At 29.1% G+C, this 26,547-nt stretch overlaps 3 protein-coding genes and 1 long non-coding RNA gene across 11 annotated transcripts; 3 read left to right on the top strand and 1 right to left on the bottom strand.

Annotated features, from left to right (window-relative positions):
- The first annotated feature begins 8,185 nt into the window (after positions 1-8,185).
- On the top strand, positions 8,186-11,143 carry LOC111026217. The gene is made up of 5 exons (XM_022304248.1): positions 8,186-8,473; positions 8,542-8,923; positions 8,993-9,199; positions 9,359-9,439; positions 11,019-11,143. The coding sequence occupies exons 1-5, from the start codon at positions 8,211-8,213 to the stop codon at positions 11,115-11,117; spliced, it is 1,032 nt and encodes a 343-aa protein (XP_022159940.1). The 5' UTR covers positions 8,186-8,210; the 3' UTR covers positions 11,118-11,143.
- On the bottom strand, positions 8,811-14,357 carry LOC111026220. Of its 6 annotated transcripts, XR_002603676.1 has the most exons (6): positions 14,109-14,357; positions 13,483-13,530; positions 11,484-11,701; positions 11,209-11,401; positions 11,032-11,147; positions 8,811-8,935 (listed from the first exon to the last, which is right to left on the bottom strand). It is a non-coding gene; the product is annotated as an uncharacterized LOC111026220 (long non-coding RNA). The 6 variants fall into 6 exon arrangements; XR_002603677.1 differs by lacking the exon at positions 13,483-13,530 and having other exon boundaries at positions 14,109-14,356; XR_002603675.1 differs by lacking the exons at positions 11,484-11,701; positions 13,483-13,530 and adding an exon at positions 9,000-9,158 and having other exon boundaries at positions 14,109-14,356.
- Positions 11,211-13,476, top strand: LOC111026218. Its single transcript, XM_022304249.1, has 7 exons — positions 11,211-11,386; positions 11,479-11,543; positions 11,995-12,163; positions 12,233-12,505; positions 12,573-12,662; positions 12,736-12,780; positions 12,850-13,476. The coding sequence occupies exons 1-7, from the start codon at positions 11,233-11,235 to the stop codon at positions 13,017-13,019; spliced, it is 966 nt and encodes a 321-aa protein (XP_022159941.1). The 5' UTR covers positions 11,211-11,232; the 3' UTR covers positions 13,020-13,476.
- A 1,436-nt stretch (positions 14,358-15,793) lies between the features above and the next one.
- On the top strand, positions 15,794-23,507 carry LOC111026221 (ankyrin repeat domain-containing protein 13D). Of its 3 annotated transcripts, XM_022304251.1 has the most exons (14): positions 15,795-16,117; positions 16,413-16,731; positions 19,693-19,828; positions 19,887-20,057; positions 20,121-20,264; positions 20,330-20,380; positions 21,527-21,710; positions 21,770-21,968; positions 22,036-22,155; positions 22,228-22,378; positions 22,439-22,600; positions 22,668-22,768; positions 22,858-22,943; positions 23,200-23,507. In XM_022304251.1, exons 2-14 carry the CDS (start codon positions 16,570-16,572, stop codon positions 23,417-23,419), a joined length of 1,887 nt encoding a protein of 628 aa, XP_022159943.1. In that variant the 5' UTR covers positions 15,795-16,117; positions 16,413-16,569; the 3' UTR covers positions 23,420-23,507. The 3 variants fall into 3 exon arrangements, with proteins under 3 accessions (XP_022159945.1, XP_022159943.1, XP_022159944.1); XM_022304253.1 differs by lacking the exon at positions 23,200-23,507 and adding an exon at positions 23,007-23,170 and having other exon boundaries at positions 15,794-16,731; XM_022304252.1 differs by lacking the exon at positions 20,330-20,380 and having other exon boundaries at positions 15,797-16,731.
- The last annotated feature ends 3,040 nt before the right edge of the window (positions 23,508-26,547 follow it).

Raw genomic sequence — 26,547 nt, 5'->3', positions numbered from 1 at the left:
TAGTTATAATCATTTTCGAGACGATTACATCATACATCATACACTTTGATGATTGAAATTTGAAGTTCATCAATTATATAAACAATTGTTCATGTTTAAGTGTTTAATACTCTTAAATAGATTTACTATGTGATTATATGAATAGGTGACTACTTCTAAGAAAACTATTGACATAGAAAGTTGTATGTTACTGCCGTAATTACCAAATACGAACTAACGTATAAATATGTAATAGTTTTTAAAGTTCGATTAATCGTTTTTTGTAGATAACGTTCACATATGATAATATTATACTTTTAAGTTCCCAAACGTTTCGGTTTAGGCCCTTCAAAAACGTACTCCTGGAATTGGGGGTCCTCGACCCCCCCCCCAGGTTATTTTGGAAAACGTTTAGTTTTTGTACGACGTTTCTGAAATTCGAGATTTGTATATTTTGAAGATCGGTAATCAAATTCGGCGTCTTGTGTCGAGACCTTAGGAGCTGTTTTTCTCCGTCTTTTGAGCTTCGAAAGTTTAAAATTTGCGTTTTTCGGTGTTTTCGGTTCGGTACTTAGATTTTGGGAGCGGTGAGCAGTTTTTGTAGTCGAACTTTATAGAGGACTTTGCGCCGTATCGATGGGTACCAAGATCGAGGTTATCTGACTTTTGGTTCGGGAGTTATGATGTTTTGAATGTTTTTTGTACTTAAAAAAATACGTATTTACGTGTATTTTGGATTTTGAGTTTTCGTTTGATCACTACAAAATTCGATATTCTGGTCTTTTGGTGTATGAGGATTCAAAAATGCTCTTTGGTCAAAATACGTACGACCATTATTTCGCCCGTAATCGGAGTAGCAAGAAATTGAAAAACGCAAAATGTGATGATTATTCGTATATAACCTGCAGACGTTTCCTTATTATATACGCCTGTATAACGTTTTAAGTAATAATTATTTTGAACTTTTTTTCACATTTATTTTAGTAGGCGCGTAGCTCATTATTTTTTAATGTAAATCGATAGGTATATAAGGATAAAATATTAAAACCTGTAAAATAATAGGTATATTATATATATTTTGAGCTAACAATACAAAATTGGAACAGCTGGATGTACATTTTGAAGTACCTACTAGCTCCTTCAATATTTATTGTATCGTCTTGAAATCTTTGAGGTTCAGCACAATGACACCTCTAGATCAAATTGATGTTCTAAAAAAAGCCGCGTCTTGATTTTAAGTTTGAGAAATTGGCAAAACAAAATTTCCCGCCAATCTTTTTTTTTTTTTTGAAAAATTCAAATGTTGAACTCGACACTTACCCCCTTAAAATTTAAGTTAGTAAACTTTTAAAAACTGGGAACAGATCTAGGGTCGCTTCTTCAATCTTCTTCGATCCTCGGAAGTTTCAAAAAGATAGTACTTTTTTTGATAGTATTTGGGCTATTTTTAAAACAATTTAACAATTTAACGATTTTGCAAAAGCTGATTCGTGCAAAAATGTAATTTGTATAAAATATTTTGGATCTAAATACGAGAAATCTGCTGTTACTTGTTAGCTCGTTTTCGTCCTTGAAACGATATTCAAGATAAATAAAAAAATAATAAAAAAAATAAGTATAGGAGGCCATCATACGTGGCATTGCATAAATCACGCACGAATCATATTTCCATGGCAATAATCGCCTCGTTTATAGGTATATTAGGTAGGTACCAATTGAAATTAAACATATTGGCTACTACAAGAATAAAATATAGACGGACTTAACGAATGTGTATGATTATTGCATATTTACTTATTAGGTATATTATATTAGTTAGATGATTTTAGTAATTATTAATTTTAGTTTTATTGCCTTATATTGTATTATATTTAACTACACGATTTTTTACATAATACTACATTATATAATATATTATATTTAAATTATGTTCCATGGACATCTTATGAGCAGAGAAGAACCTGTAATGTACCAAACCTGCGGAGAACCTCTTACAGTCAAGCACCTCCTTATATACTGTAGAAACCGTATTATGGAAACTAGTAAAAGCCTAGAAATGCCTGACAACTTCTCCGAAGCCCAAAACAACACCAACAAAAACATCACATTTATAAAACTTATTGATATTTACAAATACAACTTAATCAAAGGAAACCATTGTGTTATTGACATGTAGCTAATTTTTTTTTTTTGTTATAAGCTAATAACCTAGATGTTGATGCTGTACCGCCTGTACCATGAATAATAAAAATTAAATAAATATTTTATAAACAAAAAATGTATTGAAAATTGTAACTACCTATTTAGTTTATATTGAGTATTAAATGCATTTATATATCAAATTTTAAACTAAAAGGGCCCCCAAGGCCCAAACACGAACATCAGTGAGGACCATTATCTCCTTATTGCAGTGGCGGATTTACGGGGGGGGGNCCCCCCCAGACACTGATATATACATATATAATTAAATAAAAATAAAAATAATACATTTGAAATACATATTATTTTTTAGGATCCCCCCCCCCCAGAAAATTTTTGGAAATCCGCAACTGTTTCCTTGAATAATAATAATTAATAATATAGGTACCTACATGTTAAATATTAATAGTAGGTACTTATAAGTTACACTAATATTTATATACCATATATAGCCATATAGGTATTTATATAGACACAACATTGTCACAAAAAGTAAGTTTTAAGGAAATAGTATTATAATAATAGTATTATAGAGCCTTAGAGGAATTCATTCTTATGTCAATATCAATATTTATGTTGAAGGCATTATTGATATTGTTAAAAATAAATGTTATTTATTAGATGAACTATGTTTTAGATTTAGATTCTGAGTGGAACGATGAATGTATTGATTTTACAATGATGTGTGTTTTTTTATTTATTTTTTTTTTGTGTCTGTGTACACGATAAGTAGTCGAAATAATGCTACGATTTTCAACTTCAGTATCTTGTTCGATCAGAAAGTGAATATCGTTGGTGCATTGGGGAGGTCAAAATTTAAATTTCCCAGTAGTTTTCAAAAGTGCCGGGAAAAACAAAAGAAAAATTAAGGAAAAACGGGAATTTTTACGCAAAATCTGTTTTCGAGAAAATCGATTTTGGTTTTTGGTGTAACTTTAAAACAAATGACCGTAGATACATGAAATTTTCAGTGGTTGTTTATATTTCCATTTTCTATACACGATAACATTTTCAAAATATTTTGATTTATTTTGAACTGTTTAGAGACATAATTTTCATTTTCCATTTTTTTTTAGTTTTTCTTCTATAAATATCAATAAAGTTCTATCTGTTGGGCCAAAAAGTGTAAAAATGTAATACAAGGCTCCTGATATATTGTTACAATAGCAATTGAAAAATATTAAAAATACATAGGCACACTTTTTTTTTATAAGCATTTAAAGATCGAATTTTGACAAAATTTATCAAAATCTCGAAAATTATCAATCATCGTAATTAATAAATTATAAAATGTTCAGTTTTTATAGCTAAGGACTGCAAATTTAAAATAATGCCCCGGTAAAAGGTGCTTACAAGCCGCCTCTGCAGACACCTGGGCAGTTGGATTATTGATCGAAATTTTTAATTAGAAAATTAAAACTTATTTCTAATGAAATATTACGTAATAGAGCAAAATATAAAAATTTGGTTTTTATTTTCATGGTTTTTTTTTATTTTGGTTTTTTTTTCCGTGGTCTTTTTTTCCTTTGGTTTTTTTTCTGTGATTCTTCAATTACAGTTCACAATAATATAAAATTTAGTTTTTACAAAGTGCTTCGTAGGATTTATAGACAATTTTCTGGTGAGTTCAATTTTTTTTTTCAGAATCAATATTCGACAACGTTAACTAACTTTAATTTTGTCAATATTTAGGTTTTATCAGCTAAAATTAACGGCTGTAGCGAGGCCCCTTAAGTAATATTTTTAAGCTACTATAAGAATAATACATTTATAAAGAATTATATGTACTATGTAGGTATGTATTCAATTTTCAAGCTTTCTGACTTTGAATACAATTACCTGTATATGTATATAAAAAAAAATCAAACATTTAAATAATGTCTATATATAGCTTGTTAATGTATCTAACAATTTGAAAATAAAAATTGTGTCTAGAAAATGTTATTTTAAATAGTTGGTGAAAATGTCATGTATCTAGGGTTTTTCATTATTGAATTAAAAAAAAAAAAAAAATCAATTTAATTTAGGAGGCATAATATTATATTGAAAATTGCATGGTATTGCGTAAATATTATAGTATTTTTAAATATGACAGAAGATTTTTTGATTAGATGGAGTATTGAGTATTTAGAGAAATGTATGTAAGTATGTAATGGTTATATTATCTTATATTATTATAGTGTTAGTGTAGATTTACACCTTGCCCCATGGTCGACTTTAACAGAATTATTTTTGACTTTATAGTAGACTAGGCACAAAATAATATAATTTGTTTAATGGTTTAGAATTGGAGACAGTAGTAATACAGTATACTGTATACCTAATTGATACAATTGTGACAATGGGGAAGGATCTCCAAGAATCTGCTATTGCGATATAGGGTCGCAACCGCGGTGGGTGCTTGAATATACTATATTGTACCTAAAACTATTTTACAAAACTGTCAGCTATTAGAGATAAAGGTAGATTAACGACCTGTGCAATTGGCAGACGGCAATTTGTATTTTATGGCAGGAGAGGTGGGGATATTAGAAATATCCCTTAAGGTTCATGACAATTTTTATTTGATGACTTGGACACTTGGTGTTTAGACTTCCGTAGAGGTGTTTCCACTTTATTTTGTTAATATTCTAACAATATTTTTGGTATATTTGAACAAATATTACCATGGAACCAAATGATGGTGTGTATAAGGTATAATATATTATTTTGTACACATTATTAATTTTAACTAATTAATTGTAGGCAATGGAAATGGCATCAACGACGAACCAGTTGATGGTCAGGGTCTTCCTCTATCTAGAGAAATTCCCGGAATTCGTGGGCGATCAAGGTTTTTCATTGATGATAGAGGATATGCATTTTACCAGCATTCCCTTTCCGTAAGAAGAGATATAAGGTAAGTAATAATTTATATTTTTAAATTAAATCGGTTTTTTTTTTTTTTATCTAAGAAAAAAAGCGAGTAAGTAGGTACTTATTATTGCTCTGCTGTGTAGTAGGTGTCTAATATTCGAGTGATACGTATTCTAATATACTCAGTAAAAAAAGTATTTAATTACATATTCAAATAGGTACTTTAAAAGAGTATTTATAGAAACTTTCAAATTTCGTATAAATTAATTTACCTTACAAATCAACTGAACCAATTTTCATTATTGTTTTTTGTTAATTTTAGGTTTATAGCATTTTATATCGTATTATTTGATGTAACTATAAAATACTCACATGTTTTCTTTGTAGAAGTATTTGAATTTTCGATTGAGTATAATTCACAGTAAAAAAATATATATTATTATAAATTCTTTGGCCAAGTACTTTTTATTTCTTTTTTAAGTATTTAGAATACGTAGGTACTTATTTGAGTAATTTTACTCTTACTTTATAAGACTGAAAGTGTTAAATATTGTGCCTATACGATGAACAACGACTCTGAGAGAAAAAACGATCTATTGACGTATATTTCTGATGATATTTTATCATGTATACCTGTTCCGTAATGTTCTCTTTAGATTAGAAAAAATTTAAAATTAAAAAATTCGAATTGGTTTTGGTAGTTTCTGAGATAACCCGTTAGTAAAAAATTAATTTTACTTTTACATACAAAGCATGCTCCTCAATCACATTTCTTCATTTAACGTCTCTGGCCTGCCGTAAATCATAAATATGAGTGTGATGGTTGTATCATTTAATATTACTCTAAGGGTTATATTCGGGTGGCGGCTCAACGGCTGGGCTATAATATCTACGAACGCGTAGGCACAAAATGGGTGCGCGCACGTCATGCCAAATGTAAACGATACCGACAGGCGANGTTGTATCATTTAATATTACTCTAAGGGTTATATTCGGGTGGCGGCTCAACGGCTGGGCTATAATATCTACGAACGCGTAGGCACAAAATGGGTGCGCGCACGTCATGCCAAATGTAAACGATACCGACAGGCGACGATCAAAAATTAATAGTGCGATTAAGTGGCGCAACTAGGATTTATTTAAGGAGGGGGGGGGGGGTCCAAAAAAAAATGTAATTAACTAGGTACTATTTTTCAGTTCTTTTTCTGAGTATATACAATATACATGCATTTTATTTCTTAATAAACACAATTTGCCGAGTTTAAGCATTAAGGAAATTAAAAAAAAATTATATTATTTACATTTAAGATTCTGAGCGATGAATGTATTGATTTTACAATGATGTTTTTTTTTTAAATTTATTTTTATTTTTGTGTCTGTCATGGTGAATCTAATTGGTGCGTTCGGGAGGTCAAAATATGAAAATTCACAATAGTTTTCAAAAATGGCGGGACAAATAACATAAAAATTAAGGAAAATCGGAAAATTTTACGCAATATCGGTTGTCGACAAAATCGATTTTTGTTTTTGGTGTAATTCTAAAACAAATGAATGTACATACATGAAATGTTTTTTCACTGGTTGTTTGTATTCGCATTTTCTATAAACGATAAAATTTCAAAATATTTTGATTCGTTTTGAACTGTTTACGGACATTGTCAGTTTCCAATTTTAATAGTCTTTTTTTCTATGAATGTTAATAAACTTTATTTGTTGGGTAAAATGGCTTGAAAATTTAATACAAGGCTCCTGATATATTGTTACAATAGCAGTTAAAAAATAATAAAAATATATACACAATTTTTTTTTATAAGCATTTATTGTTCACATTTTGACAACATTTATCAAATGTATAATTTAATAATTATTTTGTATAGTTAAAAATGTATAAAATGTTTAACTTTTATAATTAAGGATTGAAAATTTAAGACAAGGTTCCACGTAAATAGGTTATATGTAAATTACTTTATTCACAATAATATCATCAAAATATACTTAGTAATATCATAATTCATAGGCTGACTGACCGTTTTTGCTCAGAATCATTTTTCTAAATACAATTATATTAAATTATTGAATTAAAATCTAACAGCATCCATTACCATGACCCACTTGTAACCTACTGTACAGCAGAGCGACAGCCACTTAGCCACCTTTTTACATTTATATTTATAATGTATGTATATTATAAGATTATAATCATAATTATAATCATGATTATAATAATATGATTATAATCATAATTATCTATTATAAGATATTATATTATATGATTATTTATTATGCCTTTTAAATTATTGTATAGTCATATTTTCTCATATTAATCTCATAAGTAATAATCAATCTAATCAATAAGTTTCGATGAACATTTCAGGAAACTTTTTAAAATAAAAATAAAACCATGACAAATGCCAGGGGGGGGGGGAGTGCGGATCCGACGTCCACCCCCCTGGGTTCGCCACTGGTGCGATTACTAAATGCTCAAAACACCTAGCACATTGGACTTCAATTCTTGATTACGTAGCTTAATTTAAACAATAATAAATAAAACAAAAACTTTTTTAAAATTGGTAATATTTAAATTAGTATTACATGGTTTGGATTAGAATTTTTAAAATCTAAGTTCGATGCGCCCAATAATAATCTTTTTTCCCATAAAATAAAAATTATCGAATGCGTAAGGTGTGAGTTTTTCCTGTAAGGAATGTTTTTGATTAAAAGTCTGTTCACGGGCAAGCCCTTCTTAATAATGAATTTATTTAAATTCTTGAGACTTTTTACAACTACTAATATCTGTATTTCAAATGAGTTCTCTCCTTTGACCTTTTATACTGTAAATTATATATCAGATATTTTTTCTGGAAATGTTGACGTATCAAAATCAAAATGCGAACGAGAAGTTTCAGAGTTATTTAACTTTGTGTCCTAAGGACAATTTGGTCCATGGTAATGGGTTTGGAAGATATGGAGGATATTTGATTTCAATTTTAGTAACCAATATTAATTTATTATTCTATTAGCATTTATAATTTATACAATTTGTATAGTCAAAGTAAATAATAAATACTAGATCTAATAATATTACACCTATAACATATTTCTTTAAACGTTTTTTTATGGACTAGGTGTCCACTCTGCTCAGAATCTAAAATTATATATTATTATTAATTACATGAATGCAATATATTTTAATAAAATATTTATATTTTATTGTATGCAGGTATTTAAGATGCCAAAGAAGAAGATACGGCTGTATGGTAAAAGGCAAAATGTTTACACATGACGGAGCACAAATTGAAATATCTCCAGGCGATGACCACAATCATGAACCTGCACCTCGCCATGCATTAGGTGTTCGACAGTTTTTCAATAGATTGAGAGAGAGAGGCGTAGACGAAAATATTGCACCACACATAATTGTTGATCAGGAAACTCAAATGTAAGAACAATAAAAATAACTATGTAATGTAAGTAAATATTTATAAATATATAATATACATCAACTAGGGAACCAGAAGCAGCAATGGAGATTGGACGACCCGCAGCTATCCGTGCTATAGCAAGAGCCAGGCGTCGTAATAGTCCACCAGTACCTGAATCATTGAGCAATTGGCCAAATATTTTGAGCTCGATTGAATGGAGTCAGAGACTATTGTACGTCAACGGCGCACTAGATCAATTTTACCAAGGACCTTTGGAAGTGCTCAGAGATGACGGTACCGTTCGTTTTGTTGGCATCGCCTTTACAAATGTAGCATTTCTACAACGGATGAATGTACATCTTCGGGCTGTTCGAACTGTGTGCATGGACGGGACGTTTCAAGTTCGACCAAGACAACCTCCAGACATTGAACAACTATTTACCATTCAAATAGTTTTCAATGATGTGGTTAGAATATAGCTAAAACAATAAAAAAAATATCAATTAATGTGAATATATATTTAATTTATTTTTAAGGCGATACCAATTGTTCATGCACTTTTAATTGACCGTCAGACAGAATCATACAGTCGAGTTCTGCAGTATTTTAGGCATGATTTACAACTGAATTTGAACTATGACCAGCTTCAAATCATATCAGATTTTGAACAAGGGTTAAGAAATGCCATTGCCCGAGTACTTCCTGAAGCCAACAATACTGGATGTTGGTTTCATTTTGTTCAAGTGAGTAAACAGCCAATAAATATATATTATCAATAAATTAACACCGCAGCGGTAAAATACAGCTGTACACAATTTACCGTCGCCGCTGCAGTGTGTGGAAACCTTACTAATTTAAAATGTTAAAAACTAAAAAAATATGAATAATTTTTTTATTTATAGTGCATTATTCGTTACGTGAGGACCCACAACCTGGCAAGAATTCTTAGAGCTAATGAAAACGCAAGGAGAATCTTACGCATGGTAAATTTATAGTAAAAATTAATTTATAGATTGGACTAGTGGTGGCATGAAGTTTATATCTTCTATAAACGAGTTTCAGTAAAATACTAAAATGTATGTACAATTTCAATATCATGGCTTCTACTAAGTATATGAACATGATTATATCTTATTGAAAGTTTGACGCTTATTAAATTGAGGATACCTATAATTGATACGACAAAATAATCGGATAGATATGTGTAAAAGAGATTATTTTGTCACCCACAAAATTTTGTCATAAAGTAACTGATTCATAGGATACCCTTTCACATCGCCACTGGTTCAGACACCAAACAGAAAATAAAATATTAGTCAAAATGTTAAAAGTATATACATTTTAATTAAACTATAAAACAATTTTACTGTGTAAAACTTAAATATGAATAAAACATTTACTCAAATAAAAGTTAAGTAGTAATTTAATTTTTAATATTATAATATACTTAATTTCTGCACGTCTAAATCAAATTAACTATATTTCATGTTTTTATAGCAACATTACACTCTCTCACTCCCTACACTTTCTGTATTTTATCAAAGCTGGGCATTAACGAGTTAATAAGTCAAAAGTTAAGTTATTTTTAACTTATTAACTTAACTTACTAGTTCGCTGTTCTAATTAACGTAACTGTAACTTAACTCATTTGTATCTACAGTAACTTAAAATCTACTTATATTATTTATAATATTCACAATTAAGTTAATTTTAATTCAATAGCTACAAGCCCACAAAGTCCCGATTCACAATACATACTTATTATTTTTTAATATTTAATACCTACGAATTACGATTATTATTGTACCATTTATCGTGAAATTGTGACCATTTCCATCTATACATTATTTTTTATATTATAATTTTATTTCAAAAATTCCTACTTAGCTAATAATTGTGTGAATATAAAAAAAAAATAGTGTATTCTACATAATATATAGGTACCATGTATACCATACAGTTTATGTTGTTATTACAATTTAATAGATATTTAGAATAACATAGTTGTAAAATACAAATGTTACACACATATATATATAATATCCACCACTATTATAAGTAAAAATAACAGTCGTTTTTTTTTAAAGTTTAAATTGTTGAGAAATTTAATTTTTGAATTATAAAATGTGTTAAACAATACATAACACATTTACACACAATATTTATTTTTTAATGAACCCGGCGTGAAATATGAATAGAATTCTAAAACGATACAGCCCTACAGGTCTTAAATTATACATACATAATAATATATAATATATCCATAGGTTGATACTTTGATAGGTATACAAGTGATTATACATTTATACTTTATTTTAATAACTTTTTAATGCATTTAAAAAAAAATTAAATTAGCTTAACTTATTAATTGAACTTAAGTTAACAGTATTTGTTAACTTAATTTAAACTTAATTGATGTATTGAAAATGTCTAACTTAACTTTTAATTTAATTGAAAAAATAATACTTAACTAAACTTAACAGAGTTAAAAAATATCATTAACTTGTATTTTATCCAACCTTGAATTTTATCATAATAATTAGTAAGTTATTGTTTTTCCAGCTCATGGCTTTACCTCATTTGCCGGCCAATGAAATTAGATTCCACCGTGGTCTCTTTTCAATTCAACTAGGGTTTGATGTTGTACAAGAATTGGGTTAGTTGTCTCATACAAATTCATTGTTCTGATATCTATAAATATTATATTATTGTTTAACAAAATATAATTAATTAAATAGTGAGAGATTACAACCTTGGAGAGGAGCTGCATGATTTGATGCAATATTTTCAAAGGTATTGGATGGACACTGTAGGTCCACTAAGATTTACAGTGTATCGACTCCAATACAGGACGAATAATTTTATTGAGTCATACCATGCTTCTCTTCTGAGACTAATGGGCCAACATCCGTCTCTCTATCAGTTTTATGGTAACATTGATTACTCTGAAAGAAATATAAATTTATAATAACAGTCATAGAGAATGAAAAAACTGGTATTTATTTTTTAATCAAAATTTTAGAACACCTGAGAACATTAGAAGTACGTTCAAGGAATGATTTGGCCAGTGTAGTAAATGGACAACAAGTAAGGCTTTACAGTTTGTGTAAAAATATTAAATTTAGTGGACGTAAGATGTCAGTTGGTTTTCTCTCAGACCCACAAGCAACATAGCACATTTGCATTCAGCAGTATCAATCTTTTCTAGTTGAGTGTTGTTAGCATTAATATTAGCATGAATTGACCTATTATCAAAACTTAAGTTAATAACTGTATTTTATAAACTGGATTTTTTTTACAATATTTTAATTTTTCCAAGATATATGAGCATTTAAAAATTATTGTAATATTTTACATAGTCATAACAAAAAAGGCTAAAAGTACAATACTGATTCTGTTAACTACAAATTTACTATGTTGTGTTAACTTTGATTGATTCTAAAAAATCATTAGTATTTATTAAATAAAATAGGTACATAATGAATTATGATCTATAGATAAATGTATAACTAACATGTATTTTATTTGTAATTAACAGGTTAGACAAAGGAGTTACAGAATGCATCCAAGAAATAATGCAATTATAAGCAATGCATGGGCTAATGTTGAAAATGAAACTTACAATCTGCAAGATTTCTTGAGAACGGTTTCATATACCAGTGAACAAATCTTAAGAAACGAGATTGGTGAACCGGATTTTCAACCCAGTAATTTACTATCAAAACTTAATTATTTATAAATTTATTATATTTACTTTATTAACTTTTTGCTTATAGTGCTTGCTGTTCAAGGGTTAAATGCTCCAGGTCCATTACTACAGAGGCCCCCTCAACAGTTACTGTTTTTAAGACCGATGCCAGTACCAGCATTAATACGACCGGCCGTACAACCAGCAGAGGCGGTACAACCACCGATGGTTGTACAACCGGCGGTACAACCACCGATGGTTGTACAACCGGCGGTACAACCAGCAGAGGCAGTACAACCACCGATGGTTGAAGTACCTGCTATACAAAATGCAAGAAACCGAAGGGGTGTGCGTAGAAGAGGTAAATTTACAACTTTAAAATAACTCAAAATTAAAATCCTTATTTAATACATTATTTTATACTTTAGGAAATCGTGGTCATCGTGTACAAGGCAACGGTAGAGGACGTTTGCACGAGAGAGTGGGATGGGCAGAATTTTTTGCAAATATTGAAGAAGGTAATATTATGACCTGCAACTAATAAGTTTTTTATAGAATTTCTTCTAGTATTAAAATAAATATTGCTTTTAGAACTAGAACCACGTCTTCCCCCACCTGTGATTCCCGCCAATGAAAGTAAGTTAAAACAATTATTGAAATTTTAAACTTTTTAAAATTATAATTAATACTGATTTATTTTTTCAGTGGTTTTAGAAGTATGCATAATTTGTTTTGAAGAAATAGTAACAGTCACTATAGTGCCATGTCGCCACACATTCTGCAATACTTGCATTAGAAGATTGATAGAGGAAGGGTTTCCTACATGTCCATTATGTAGAGGCAATATTGAAATGTACGAGGGATATGTACAATAACTATTTGGTTTTATTTATTTTTTTTATTGTTAATTTGAGATATTTTTAAGTTATTAGTTATATTATTAAGTTAATTTTATTTTTGAAAGAATTTATGAAAAATGTTATTATTTGTATTGCATTATTCTCATTATAATAAATATCTATATAATATATAAAAAGCCGGCCAAGTGCGAGTCGGACTCGCGCACAAAGGGTTCCGTACCATTACCTGTGGCAACGACTTACCCTAAAAATGTATGCCTCTCTGTCCACATTACCATGGCAAACATTTATATATTATTTTGAGATTTCCGATGGAATTTTTTGTATAAAAATGGTTGCCATGGTAATATGTAAAACATTGTTCATATAGAGTTGGCATTTTTAATGGGCAACGAAGTGTAACAGGATCAGCTAGTAATATATAAACTTTTAATAAGAATAAATAGCATTCACAAATATTGAACGATCATCTACTTACTTTGTTGTGGTTGACTGTTGTTATTATAATAAATTAGTAATCACTGAACTGTGAAACAAATAAGATCATATGAAAAATGATTAATTTTAGACTCAAGATAATTAATTACCTACATGTTAACTCAGGTTTTAGACACTTGTTTAATGATTTTCAGAATTATTTTATAAAAACTAACTTTTATTGTAATAATATTTTCATCGATGATGATAATCAATGAATTAATTAGATCTAATAAAACCATCAGTATTCAGTAATTAGTATGGCAAAACATTGACAGTTCATATTTCATATCATGACAAAATAAATGTTTATTCTGTCATTCCACAAATACTATGAATTATAAATCTGATTTTTTTTCAAAATAAGATACGGTAATATAGTTTTAAAATATTAAAATTGGTTAATACTTATTAGTTATTATACTTCATAGTATAAACCTATTATTTATTAACACAGATATAATATCCTGAACTGTTTTATAAACAATATGCCAGGCATATAATATTATGCCTATTTATATAATTAATAGATACATAGGTATTGTTGAGCCAATAAAATAGGACCTATATAATACAAAAATACAAGATTCAAAATTATTGTAAAAATTCGAGGCCCCCCATACATACTTGTGAGGCCCATCAGGGTTAGGCCTTGCACCGCCTGCACCTGCGGTAGTTGAGGCACTGCTTATAACCGTGCTGAGTGCTGACGACTATATTTAAAACGCTATATTTTGGAATAAAGGCTTTGTGGAACAAAAGTTCAGAATTTGATCCAATGTAAAAGGATTTATATTCCGAAAAACAATTGTTAGAATAGTGGTTTTTTCCGATGTAGATTTGTTACAACTGACTTTTATTCCATAAAAGATTTGTTCCTATCGACATTTGTTCCAAAAAATAATAATATCAATAGACATTTGTTCCAAAAACAATTTGTCCCAATAGTGTTTTGGAACAAATGTCCATTGGCACAATTATGTTGGGAACAAATATCCATAAGCATAATTATATTTTGGAACAAATGTTCATTGGCACAGATTTTTTTTGGAACAAAAATATGACCACCGTTGGTGACATGATATACACTTTTTTTATTATTATTATCACTATTGTACTGTAGTACCAGTAGAACTAGTGTAGTCATTGGTAGAGTTTTGGTACTAGTTGTAGAGGTTCCCAACCAGTGTTGTACCAATGTAGGATTACTAACATGAAACCACACTACCACCGAATAGATGAATAACGTGACGACTTCATACCAGCAACCATCATAGAACAAAGATACCACTAAACCCCGACACTAAGTGCATAGTCCGAAATTGGAAACGTGCACCAAATTTAGTAGTGTGTACCAATACGACTATTGAAATAATTTTAATCGTGTCATGTCTTTTTAGATTTATATTTCATAACTCAGAAATATATATTTTTTAGTTTGTAAATCAAAAATAGTCAGGTAATAAATCAATAATGTATATAACGGCCGACGGGTAAGCTATTCTAAAATAATTGGTTCAACCTATAATCTAAACTTTATCCTTGAATCGTCAAAATTGGTTGAGTATATTTTGATTCCATAAGTCACAGTTTGCTGTACTCATACATTCCGCCTTTTAAATAAATATGATAGCTGTATGTTAATAATGACCCGGAATTTTCCGAATAACAGTTATGTGTGCAAAATCTGGAGCCAATGCCCAATTAGTATTTAATCATAATAACTATGTAGGTAGGTATTTATTACTTATTACCAATGAGCAATGGCGGAAACTTGATGAACGAATAATAAAATATTCGATTTTCGTGAGCCGAAACAAAATGTGTGTGTAAGGCGTGAGCCACACCCCACAGTGACCTATAATATAGGGGTTAAAAATCAAAGCTTCAAACCCTCCCCGAGTCTATAGAAATCTATATAGATATAATTTTTGTTGAAAACGGTATTGTGGTTTTTAAATATAGTCTGTATAGAGGACTTAAAGTCGAACATTTATTGTTATAATAATAAATAATATATTACATATTTTATATTATGTCCATGGTAGATTTTTATTTGATGGCAGTATAATACTTAACTATGCTGTTGGCCGGTGGGGCATATAGTTTTTAGGAACAGTAAATTCTAGATTGAATAGAAATTTGAATTTTGAGGTCGACTAGTTAGTCTACTTTTATTCTTCCATGTGCTTTCGGGAAAAGTACATCAATCGCTATTCTGCAGCAGCTGCAGCTGCTGCTGCATCTCGAACTGAGATAAGTGTTAACTGATAAGTTTACCGACATGAACTATGAACATCATAATATTATTATGTTGTGTCCTATGCTATCGACACACCCGCTAACATAGATTATCATATTAATATTTAACATATTTTGCTTATGACATTTATTATGCGTGCTCGCGTACTTTGTAGTTTACTAGTTTGTTCACACCGCGGCGGCGCCGCACGAACGACCGTAGATACATATGTTAATATTATGTAATTATATCATATCTGTCATGATTCAAGATCGCTGTGATTAAACCCAAAAATTTTCTTGAGTATCCGAGAGGCCAGAGAACCCGACAGTTAAGCTCACCGCTCGGTCTACTGATATCTTCGGCTTTGAACAGTTTTAACTTTTTACCATAGGTACTGAACATATTGTAGTAGGCAGACGGGCGCCACCGGTAATTCGTTCCGGCGAATTGAGAAAGCTATTTTTTATCTACCTTTATAGATTATTGTTGTTGAGCCTATTTGATTTGACAACGACGATAATAATATCACAGAATATAACAATAATATTATTATTATTATATTTTTTATTTACCATTAAACTCTGTGTCTATGCGCGCGCGCCCAGTATAGTGTCCTTGCTTGTGTGTGTGTGTGTGTGTGCGTGTGCGTGTACGTACATTATACCTGTCTATATTATAATTTATAGCATAATATTATAGTCAATGTGCGGTGGGTAGTCAGTCGTGGTCGCCGTCTGGAGGCACGCGTCGCTCTAATTACTTCCGACATTGCGTCCTGGGAGTATAATATTGACTATTGAGTTACCACTGCGCAGTTGTCCGTGTGCCGGACTTTTCGCAGACATGTCTTCCTCCGACGGACGACCGGAACTGGTCTCCGGCCAGCGATGGGAGGCGCGCGCCAGGGTTGATTTTCCGTTGCACTATCTGATATGGTTGCGTGAACACAAGCTGCTGGAGGAGAAGCTGGACGCAATCGGTTCCGATCAACAGCCCGCCGTCAAGGTAAATTGTGTGTCAACGTTGCTAAACCACTGGTTCCTTGCATAACTCTTTTAAAAAAAATAGAATTTCATTCGGTTTTATCCTAAATGTGTAATTTTATTTTAATATCCATCTCATACATCATCACCCAAGTACCTTGAAGTGCATCTATTTAATAATTCAACCACAGTTGGCCCGGAACAAACCCTATTGGAGGAGTTGGAGGACTAGGTATTGATTAGTTTCAACTATATTTTCTAACAAATTTCCCCGTCTGTTTTCATCAATATATTTGCTAAGGATATTAATAACATTTTTCTCTAGATTGGAAGAATTCAAAATCTTAATATCATTATTTCTACTATTTTTTTTTAAATTGAGGGTCCTCACATATTTATTTAATTTGTCAAAATTTCTTATTAATCTATTACTCGCTTTCAATTAGGTAGGAATTTTGGTTAGTATTTAATTTTTTCAATAAAATTTCATTAAACCCTTAAGCATTACTAAGTTGAGTTGTTAGTTTTAGTACTTTCTAAGAATTTTGGTTTGAAATTTGTTAAGTTATGTATACAATGTTTTTATAAAATATATGTTTGGAAAAAAAGATTATTTGGTGTAACTATACTTTATAAAATTTGTATTACCAATAATTATTATTAAATAACCATAGTACCTATTCTAGGCATTTAATTTAATGTATTTTAATGTATTATTACTTTTGTTTATGAAACATTAAAATTATAATAATCAAAAATTTGCTTTTCTGTATTTGTGATTAATGACATATATATTAACCATAGGATGTGTGAATTTTATGTGGTGCAGTATACATTTTTAAATCATATAATAGAACAACAAGTTGCCTACATTGGCCACTTATTTTGCACATTATACTATGGGCAAAAAGTGTGTGAGGTAAAAATTATGTACTCGCATCTTTCCATTATTATTATATTATGGGCATCTATTAATGTGTGCAGTGCTCTGATTTAACAATCATCAGTTATCATCTGCCAATAGAATAATGTATATATTTGTGACAATAAGTGTTCATTACTATACTGTGCAAGTAACCTCTCGCATTAATATATATGTTATCATTTTTCATTTAAGCAACAATGAACATTCATATTTTAATTTATTTTTAAATTCAATATTTTAAAAACTATTCATTTATATGGGTTTTTAAAATAAAATATCAGAATCAATGAAAGCATCATTCGCTGCACCCTTGGGCATGCCTATGGTAGTACCTATTATTATAAGTACATCATTATTTGATGCTTTAATAAATGAGTATGAGTATGTATGAGTATGGAGTAAAGTGAATAAAAGTTTTTAATTATATATTAATATGTTCATAAAATTATATAAATGTAGGTATAGAAACACTCATTTATGTGTTTATTTAATTATATTTTGTTAAAAATGTTTATGAAAAGCAGTAAGATAATATTTATGTTAAATTATGTGTACCTACAAGTAAATAATATCTAATACAATTAAATTAATTTAATTATTACATAGCAATGGCTTCTTAAAAGCATAAATCAATAGACTACTTGTATGTTATTTAAAAAAAAACACCTTTACCTCATAATCTTCTTAACTTTTGAGAATACTTGTCACAAAGTTTATTATGTTTATCCTTAAACATTAACATAGTTAATATAGAAGTTTCAGAGTAGTAGTGATACTCTAGGTACGTTGCTGTAGAGTTTATTGGCCTTTAATGTCCATAGAACACATTTATACTACACTGTTATTATTGAATTACATACTTTTCTAAAATGTAAAATAATAAAGACAAATGTAATATATTAGTTACTTATAGACTATTTAATAATAATATAATACCTACCTATGTTATTATTTTGGACATAAAACGAATGTTACTGAATTGTATGTGTAAAAGATGATAACATTTGGAAATTGGTTAGATTTTTTCACCATAAATACGAATTTACGAGAAAAAAAAGTTTAACACTTAACACTAATGGTAACTTGTCCTATGGTGCCTAGGAGTACACGAACCATGCAAATAAAAAATGCTTAGATTTGTTTAATAAATTATAATTTACATGATTTATTTAGTTAGCAATTTCAAAAACTATTAATTCTAAAAGAAAAAGTTTTTGTAGCTTGTCGCTTTGACAGACGTGCTTGCTAATAGTTAAATAATTTTGTGGATCACAAATTTGTTGTGTAATATTATTTACATGTGCCGACATATTAGTTGATACCAAAAAGTATTTTGGAGCACAATTAATTAGTACACCAAACCATTTTAGTGCTCATGCTGCCAGTAGGGTAACTTTGTAAAACACTAGGAGGTGGGGAAATAATTACGTAACCAAAATAAAAATCCCCCAGTTTAAATATATTTCTGTTGTATGTATACCTAATGGTTTATTTTTATACAAGTCTTAAACTCTTAAGACTCATTTTATGGTTTGGAATCAAATTGTAAGTAGGAGGTTATAATTATTTATAACTATTACCCATATTAATAAATGATATTAAGTATCTACATAAGAATTCATTAATAAAAAGGTTGGTATATCTGGCAGGGGAGTAAATGATACCTTTGCTTCACCAAAATGTAAGCAGCCCCTGCTGTCTTAAGTGCCCTCTTCCAATGTCCACCACAATGACACCACTGTATGACATGCTATAGGGATAATTATCATCACAACAGCTCAAACCTTAAATTATTTTTTCCAATTCATTTTTATTTTACCATTTTAAAGGTATTAAAAAAAATGAAAGCACATTATTTTTAGTACCTATGTATATAAAGAAAAATTATTTTTATTGATACCCTAAATATCATATAATTTGTTGTGGTGTCTTACATAAACTATTTCTAACATACTATTGATTTAAATTTACTTAATTTACTATATGTTTGTGTTAGATGTCACCCAAATGTTGAATACATTAATAACTAAATGTATATTGTTTATGTTTTTGTCTTAGAGTCAACTAGAAAAACTAGATCCCAGAGGTCGCACTCCTTTGATGTTAGCCATAACGTTAGGTGACATAGAATCAACTAGATTATTAATAATCAGAGGAGCTAATGTCAATGTAAAGAATGATGAAGGATGGACTGGTAAAAAAAAAAAAAATTTGTTCGACAATATGTTAAACCATTAATTTAATTTTTATAGCATTACAAGAAGCAATTGCTACTGGTGATCCAGAAATGGTTAAGCTTGTTATGGAACACAGAGATTATCAACGTCATTCAGATCGAGCCACTGATGTTTCAAAACTGTTAAAGCTACTTGAAGAATCACCTGATTTTTATGTAGAGATGAAATGGGAATTTATTAGTTGGGGTAGGTTTTTTGAATTGAGAATTGTTATTTTGAGTCAGATTTATAATGTTGTTTGGTTTTTAGTTCCATTAGTGTCAAGAATGTGCCCAAGTGATACCTATAAAATATTTAAACAGGGATCTAATGTACGAATTGATACCACATTATTAGGTTTTGACCAGGGTAATTGGGAACGTGGAAATTTGAGTTACATATTTTTGGGTCAAAGTAAGTGAAGTTGATTATTTATATTTATGTGCATGGCTTATGTCAATTATGTTGTAATATTACAGCTGCAACACTTTACAAATCAGAACGAACGTTCATATTTCAACTTAACGAAGGTTAAATCTTTCATAATAACAAAATGTAACTTATCTAGAATCAATTTTCATTGCCTAATATATAGTTTCCCAGTCTATATTTGTTTTAATTCTTAATATTAGTTAAACCTATAATATTTGTTTGTAGGTTGGAGGTATGCTCTCGAAGACATTTTTATTACATATTCCATTAAATACAATTATTTTTTAATGTACAGGGTGGGGCAATGGGTTCTGACGAATTTTAATCGTAGTTTATTATTCAAGTATTATAAACAAAGTAATGAAACATATTGTATTTTATTCAACATAAAGATTATTTCTAATTGTTGTCAATAAAAATCTTTACTTTTAAAAATTACATTACTTGAGTGGCCATTTTGTAAAAGTCGGCTATCCGTTTTTTCAAAGGTACTGTCTATAACTCTTTGTAGGATATGCAGATCGATGGCTGTAATTTCCCGTCTAATGTTTTCTTTTAACTCTAATAATGTATGCGGATTATTAGTGAATACCTTAGATTTCAAAATATAACGCCACAAAAATAAACCAGGTGGAGTCAAATCAGGAGAATGTTGAGGCCAGGTAATATCTCCATTATTACCCTCAATAAATGCCGTAACGACAAAAACGCGCTGATTGACAGGCCACCTGTCCGTGATTACTGGATACAGTAAAACTAGACATCATGAACTTTAATTTGGCGGTAAACTAGTTTATCTTATATACTTTAGTGCCTCCCCACAGTTCTCTATAAATCGTCAGAACCCACTGCCCCACCCTGTATAACAGATTTTGAACTTGTAAAATTTCATAACTTGGAATGTATTAATACATAATAATGTAGCATTAAAAATAATATTATAATTTTAATGATTTGTTGTTGATTATAAATTCATGTTTACCATTATTTAGTAGACAAATATTTATATAATATATATTATTTGAATTTGAACCTTAAAAGCATAGGTTTTCTGAAAGATTGTAGGTATATACTAAAAAAACTTAGTATAATAAATTATTTATTCTTTTACCTTATTCTGATTATTTTATTAGAAGTTGACCTTGTACACTATAAAACATATTGTTATTAACTATTGTTTTGTTTGTAATTATTCAAATTGTTTGAACTTAGTCAAATGCTTGACATTTATTTTGTTTTATTAGGTAAATCAGCTACATTTTTAGAAGTAGATCATGAAGCTCACAGGGTATACGTAGAAGAAATACAAATGATACCTTTAGATCAAGGTATTGAAGTGATGCGTCCATCAGATGATACGATAGCCAGCAGATTGTCTGCTCCTATTGTTAGTTTTGATATAGATACTAAAAAAATTAGTTTTGAAAGGTATGCTATGAACATTTTATGAGATTTATAAAAATATTAATATTCTATTTGTATTATAGGAATAAAAGTGGTATTTGGGGTTGGCGGCAAGATAAATCAGAAATAATTAGTGATTATAATTGTAAAGTATTTAGTGCAAGTAATGTGGAATTCGTTACCAAATCTAGAACAGAACATATGAATGAAACTGAAAAAGCAAAATTAAATAATACGAAAAATCCCATCCAATCAATTTTAGGCTCAAGTGAAGAAACATGTGTAAGTTAATACTAATTGTAAGTTTTTAATTACCTAGGTATTTAATATTTAAAATATTGCCTCTTAGCCAGTTAATAAATCAGAACTTGAAGTTACTATGGCTGAATATTTTGACGAATTGGTTGATATCAAAGGAAGATATATACGGAAGCCAATTGAGCAAACTACCAAAGTCACAAAAATCAAGGTAAGTTTAAACATTGTATAGTGCAAAATGTGAATTATTGATTTATCAAATCATGAATTAAAATGTTTTCAGGCTAACTTATGGCTTAGTGAAGATTACCCTCTGAGTTTGAAAGAACAGATCATGCCAATTGTTGATTTAATGGCGATTACAAGTTCTCATTTTGCCAAACTAAAAGATTTCATTGAAATGCAGCTCCCATCAGGATTTCCAGTTAAAATTGGTATTTAATCTGTCAATTATAAGTTAAATAATAAATATTCAAATGGTTATTATTTTGTAGAAATACCACTATACCATATTTCCAATGCCCAAATTACATTTGGTAACTTATTTGGTACGGATAAAGCTATTGAAGGTGTTCAAACATTAGACTCCGATGGAAAAATGTTCTGTGTAGTTGAAGATTCTGTATTTTTCCCTCCCAGAAGTTATGTAGTCCTTGGTAAAACACAATTTTTAATAAAATTCAAATGATAAACATTTGTGTTGATTAAATTGTTATTTGTTAGGGGCTGAACAAAGACGTCAAATTGGTATGGACAATGATGAAGAACTACTTCAATTTGCTGTTCGGCAGAGTCTTTTAGAAACTGGAGCTGAAGAGGATCAAGTAAATTATTATATAATATATTTATTGTTTTTATAATATTTATTTCAAAAATATTAATATTTTAAAAATATTAATATTTTAAAAATAAGGTTGATATTTGGGAAGCTTTACAAGTTCAACGAACAAATACTCCCAATGACCTCTATTTTGATCCAGCTGATGAAGAATTACAAAGGTACAAATATATTATACAAACATTTTATCATACATATTTTTCAATATAAGTGTATTTAAACAGGTTACCATTTAAAAAGAGAGGACAATAAAATGCTTAATTCCTCTAATTTGAACCTTAAAATAAATCTCCATTGGACCAAATTTTTTATTTTTTTTTTAACTATTGGTTATTAACTTATTATCCAGCTAATATATTTAGTGTAAAATTATACCTTTGCTTGGCTTGTATGTATATTTAGTTAATTTCCTTGTAGAGCAATCCATGCAAGTTTGACTGAGAGTACATTTGTGCCTGCTGTTTCACAATCAGAAGCTCCGGATTTAGTTGACAATGCAATGGCTGATGATGCAGATGCAGATCTTAAAGCAGTATTGAGGTTGTCTATTGAAGAAAAAAAGCAGGCTGAACTACAGGCACGAATGGAAGAAGAGATGTTAGAAAAAATATTACAACTATCTCTGACCGAAAAATAATTTATTTTTATTAATTATTATTTGTTATATTACTTCTTACCAAAAACTAAAAATAAAAATACTAAATGATAATTGTAAGATGGTGAATTAACAATTATAAAGAGTTTAAATTTAGATATATTTTTATACTGTGAAAATATTTTTGACTTAAATAAGTGCTATATGAATACTAAATAAATTTAGTGCCTAAAATGAGTAATGTATGTATAGCAAATTCCCTATAGTGTTATAAATTCACCTCTCCGATAATCAGAAAATTTGATTTAATTTTATTGGTTATGTCTTATTTATGATATATGCTTTCATATCTAGATTATATATCCCATATGAGAGTGACCTAAAACGTTGATTAATTTGCGTGTTTGGTTTTGTCTGACCAAACTCCTTAATTAAATCAGTTTTCACTAACTTTCAATTCTGACGATCTGGAGTTTTCAAAAAATTTCCTTATTGTGTTAATCTTAGTAAAATGCATACTAGATGTTTGTTGGAATAACAAAGAAACGGCCGCGAGAGCATGGCCCTCGGCTCACGTTAAGCACATTGCTGCTGTCGTATGCAGTAGCTTGCCACCTGAGGTCACTCTTATATGAGACAGTATAAATATATATAATATATAATGATTATATATAACTATTATATTTATATTTAAATATAAAACATTTCTAGTTTATTATTTTGGTCATTAAATAAAATATAGCATTGTTGGAATTCTCTTTTTTAAATATTTAACTAAATTTTATTCATAGTAAAATAATATGTAAGTTATTATAAACAATTCTCCCTGTATTTTAATATTTTTTTAACAATAATTTATTATTTATTTGTAAACTACGCCCAAATGTATTATTCACTTATTTTATTCTTTGCGTGTATCAATTTTACAGCAGAAGACTAAAACATTTAAACCTAAAATACCTATTAGTATAATATTATTGGCATGCTAATTATAATATTTCTCCTATGCTTTTAAAAGAACTATTTATAAAATGTTTATATTTTTATCATTTTTGATCTAAAATGTATGTATGATTAAGTGGTTTTAATTATTATATTATATTATGTATAATATATATATATATATATTCTTTTGTTAAACTTTTGCAATTCTATTTATTACTTGTATACTTATTATCCACTATTCAATCCTATTTACATTGAGTTTTTAAATGTATTCAATTATTTAAAAAATATAAATGATGTTTATTTATTATTATTATTAAGTATTTATTTAACCATTTTACATTTACGAAAAAAAAAAAAAAATAAGAAAGAAATATTTGTAGCTAGTCTTTCAGTTAATTTATTATTATCGTTTGTGTTGTTAAATATATTATTAAATCATATTAAATCATGTACCTACCTAATTTAATATATGTCTTTGATTTTTTTCATTTATTATTGTTTACTGTTGATAGATATCATCATATACATCACTAATTAGAATTTGTTACTAATATAAAGGATAGTAAAATTACTAAATGTCCAATACTCTGATGTACTGAATATTAGTATCAAGGGTAATCACTAATCACTAACTATCATTAATCAATCACCAAATCTACGTGGTTTGGCAATTTCTTTAGTTTAATTAATTAAGTTTAATGTTTTAATTTGATCCCTACCTACTATGAAGACTGAAATACTGAATCGGTTGTTATATGAAACAACAATGATGTAGTGGGCTCAAGGATTCCTAAAACTTATTTATTAGAAATTATACAAGCTAGCATAATTAGAATAACGCCAAAGTTATTGCCAAAACCACATGTTGTTTTAACTTTGTGTTGCACTTTTTTTGGAACAATGAGTGTGTTGCTACAATTTAGTTTGTAGATGGGTGCCTATTAAATAATATACCAACACATATTCATACCGATGTTTAAAATACACACGAGTGGGTAGTCAACTTGACGCACGTTGCTTGTAAGAAAAAACAATTATATATTGGTATATACTATATAGTATATAGTATGGACGTGGGTAGGTACAATATTTATATGCCATTACATTAGTACATTATTATGTCAGGACTCAAAAGCCAGTAGGTAGGTATGTACCAGAAACAAAAAAATAACTGTCAAAAGCGCCATTATATATTTGTCAAATAAAAAAAATACCACTGATGATGGATAAACATCAGACTTGTTGTTCAAGTATCGTATCTACAGCTGCTATTTGATATTACGATAAAGTATCTACCTAATAAATATAATTATTATTATTACAATCTGTTATAAAGTGTTGCTATTGGGTGGCTTCTTTTTTCAAGCGTCGCATGTCAAATAAATGTATACCCGCATACATGCTTATTGTAAATTTAAATTACAGATTGTATGTTTTTAAAATAAAGTTAAAAAAAAAAAATTATTACAATCGTATAGAGCAGGGGTGAGTAACTGGCGGCCCACCAGCCTTTTTAATCTGGACCGCTCTACATTTTCAAATTTTCAAATTACATTATAAACAAAATAAATGCTAATTAAAATGTATATATTGAATGTCGCCCTTTTTTTTCATTTATACCCTGGCCTGCTAGATTTTAATTTTCTAAAAATTGGCCTAGTAACGTGAGTTGTTCATCCCTGGTATAAAGTCAGTACTTGATTTGGAAAAAAGGGCGTATGTAATTTGCGCCAAAAACAACCCAAAAAAAAAAAAATATATGTAATTTGCGCCACATCTAAAATTGTATTTTGGTAATTTGCGCCACTTTTTATGTTTGTAATTTGCGCCAAATAAAACTAAATAAAAAGGCAATATGTAATCTGCGTCATCGTTTACCTACAAAAATTGTAATTTGCGCCACAAGTAAAACGAACTCCATGTATATTAAATAAGTAAATTTTCTATTTAAAACATATAAAAATATTGTAATGTATAAATATAAATTTTCGTTTAGTATGTAGAATTTTCGTAATATAACATTTAATTTTTTGAATTAAAATACCTAGCTACTTATAATACCTAGCTTACTCACGTTTTTTTTTATATTTATAGTTTAATGAAAAAACTAAGCATTTTCTGTCAATTTTATTTTGTCTTAAGTCTTCATATATTTGTTGAAAAGTTTCCAAACGAATTTTATTTTTAGTAGAATTTCGTTTTTTAAGATGTATACTTTTAAT

The sequence above is a fragment of the Myzus persicae genome, unplaced genomic scaffold, assembly GCF_001856785.1.
Source record: "Myzus persicae strain clone G006 unplaced genomic scaffold, MPER_G0061.0, whole genome shotgun sequence".
In the NCBI taxonomy this organism is placed as follows: Eukaryota; Metazoa; Arthropoda; class Insecta; order Hemiptera; family Aphididae; genus Myzus; species Myzus persicae.
This window is presented reverse-complemented; position numbering and strand designations above follow the sequence as displayed.

Excerpts from the sequence above, each read along its gene's own strand:
- LOC111026218 (XM_022304249.1), top strand. The coding sequence starts at position 11,233 with ATGCAATATTTTCAAAGGTATTGGATGGACACTGTAGGTCCACTAAGA. Across the intron at positions 11,544-11,994 it reads GTGTAGTAAATGGACAACAA|GTTAGACAAAGGAGTTACAG; the intron begins GTAAGGCTTTAC and ends TGTAATTAACAG. Across the intron at positions 12,663-12,735 it reads TTTTGCAAATATTGAAGAAG|AACTAGAACCACGTCTTCCC; the intron begins GTAATATTATGA and ends TATTGCTTTTAG.
- LOC111026221 (XM_022304251.1), top strand. The coding sequence starts at position 16,570 with ATGTCTTCCTCCGACGGACGACCGGAACTGGTCTCCGGCCAGCGATGG. Across the intron at positions 20,381-21,526 it reads CATATTTCAACTTAACGAAG|GTAAATCAGCTACATTTTTA; the intron begins GTTAAATCTTTC and ends TTGTTTTATTAG. Across the intron at positions 21,969-22,035 it reads GCTCAAGTGAAGAAACATGT|CCAGTTAATAAATCAGAACT; the intron begins GTAAGTTAATAC and ends ATTGCCTCTTAG.
- LOC111026217 (XM_022304248.1), top strand. The coding sequence starts at position 8,211 with ATGCAATATATTTTAATAAAATATTTATATTTTATTGTATGCAGGTAT. Across the intron at positions 8,474-8,541 it reads GTTGATCAGGAAACTCAAAT|GGAACCAGAAGCAGCAATGG; the intron begins GTAAGAACAATA and ends TACATCAACTAG. Across the intron at positions 8,924-8,992 it reads AAATAGTTTTCAATGATGTG|GCGATACCAATTGTTCATGC; the intron begins GTTAGAATATAG and ends TTTATTTTTAAG.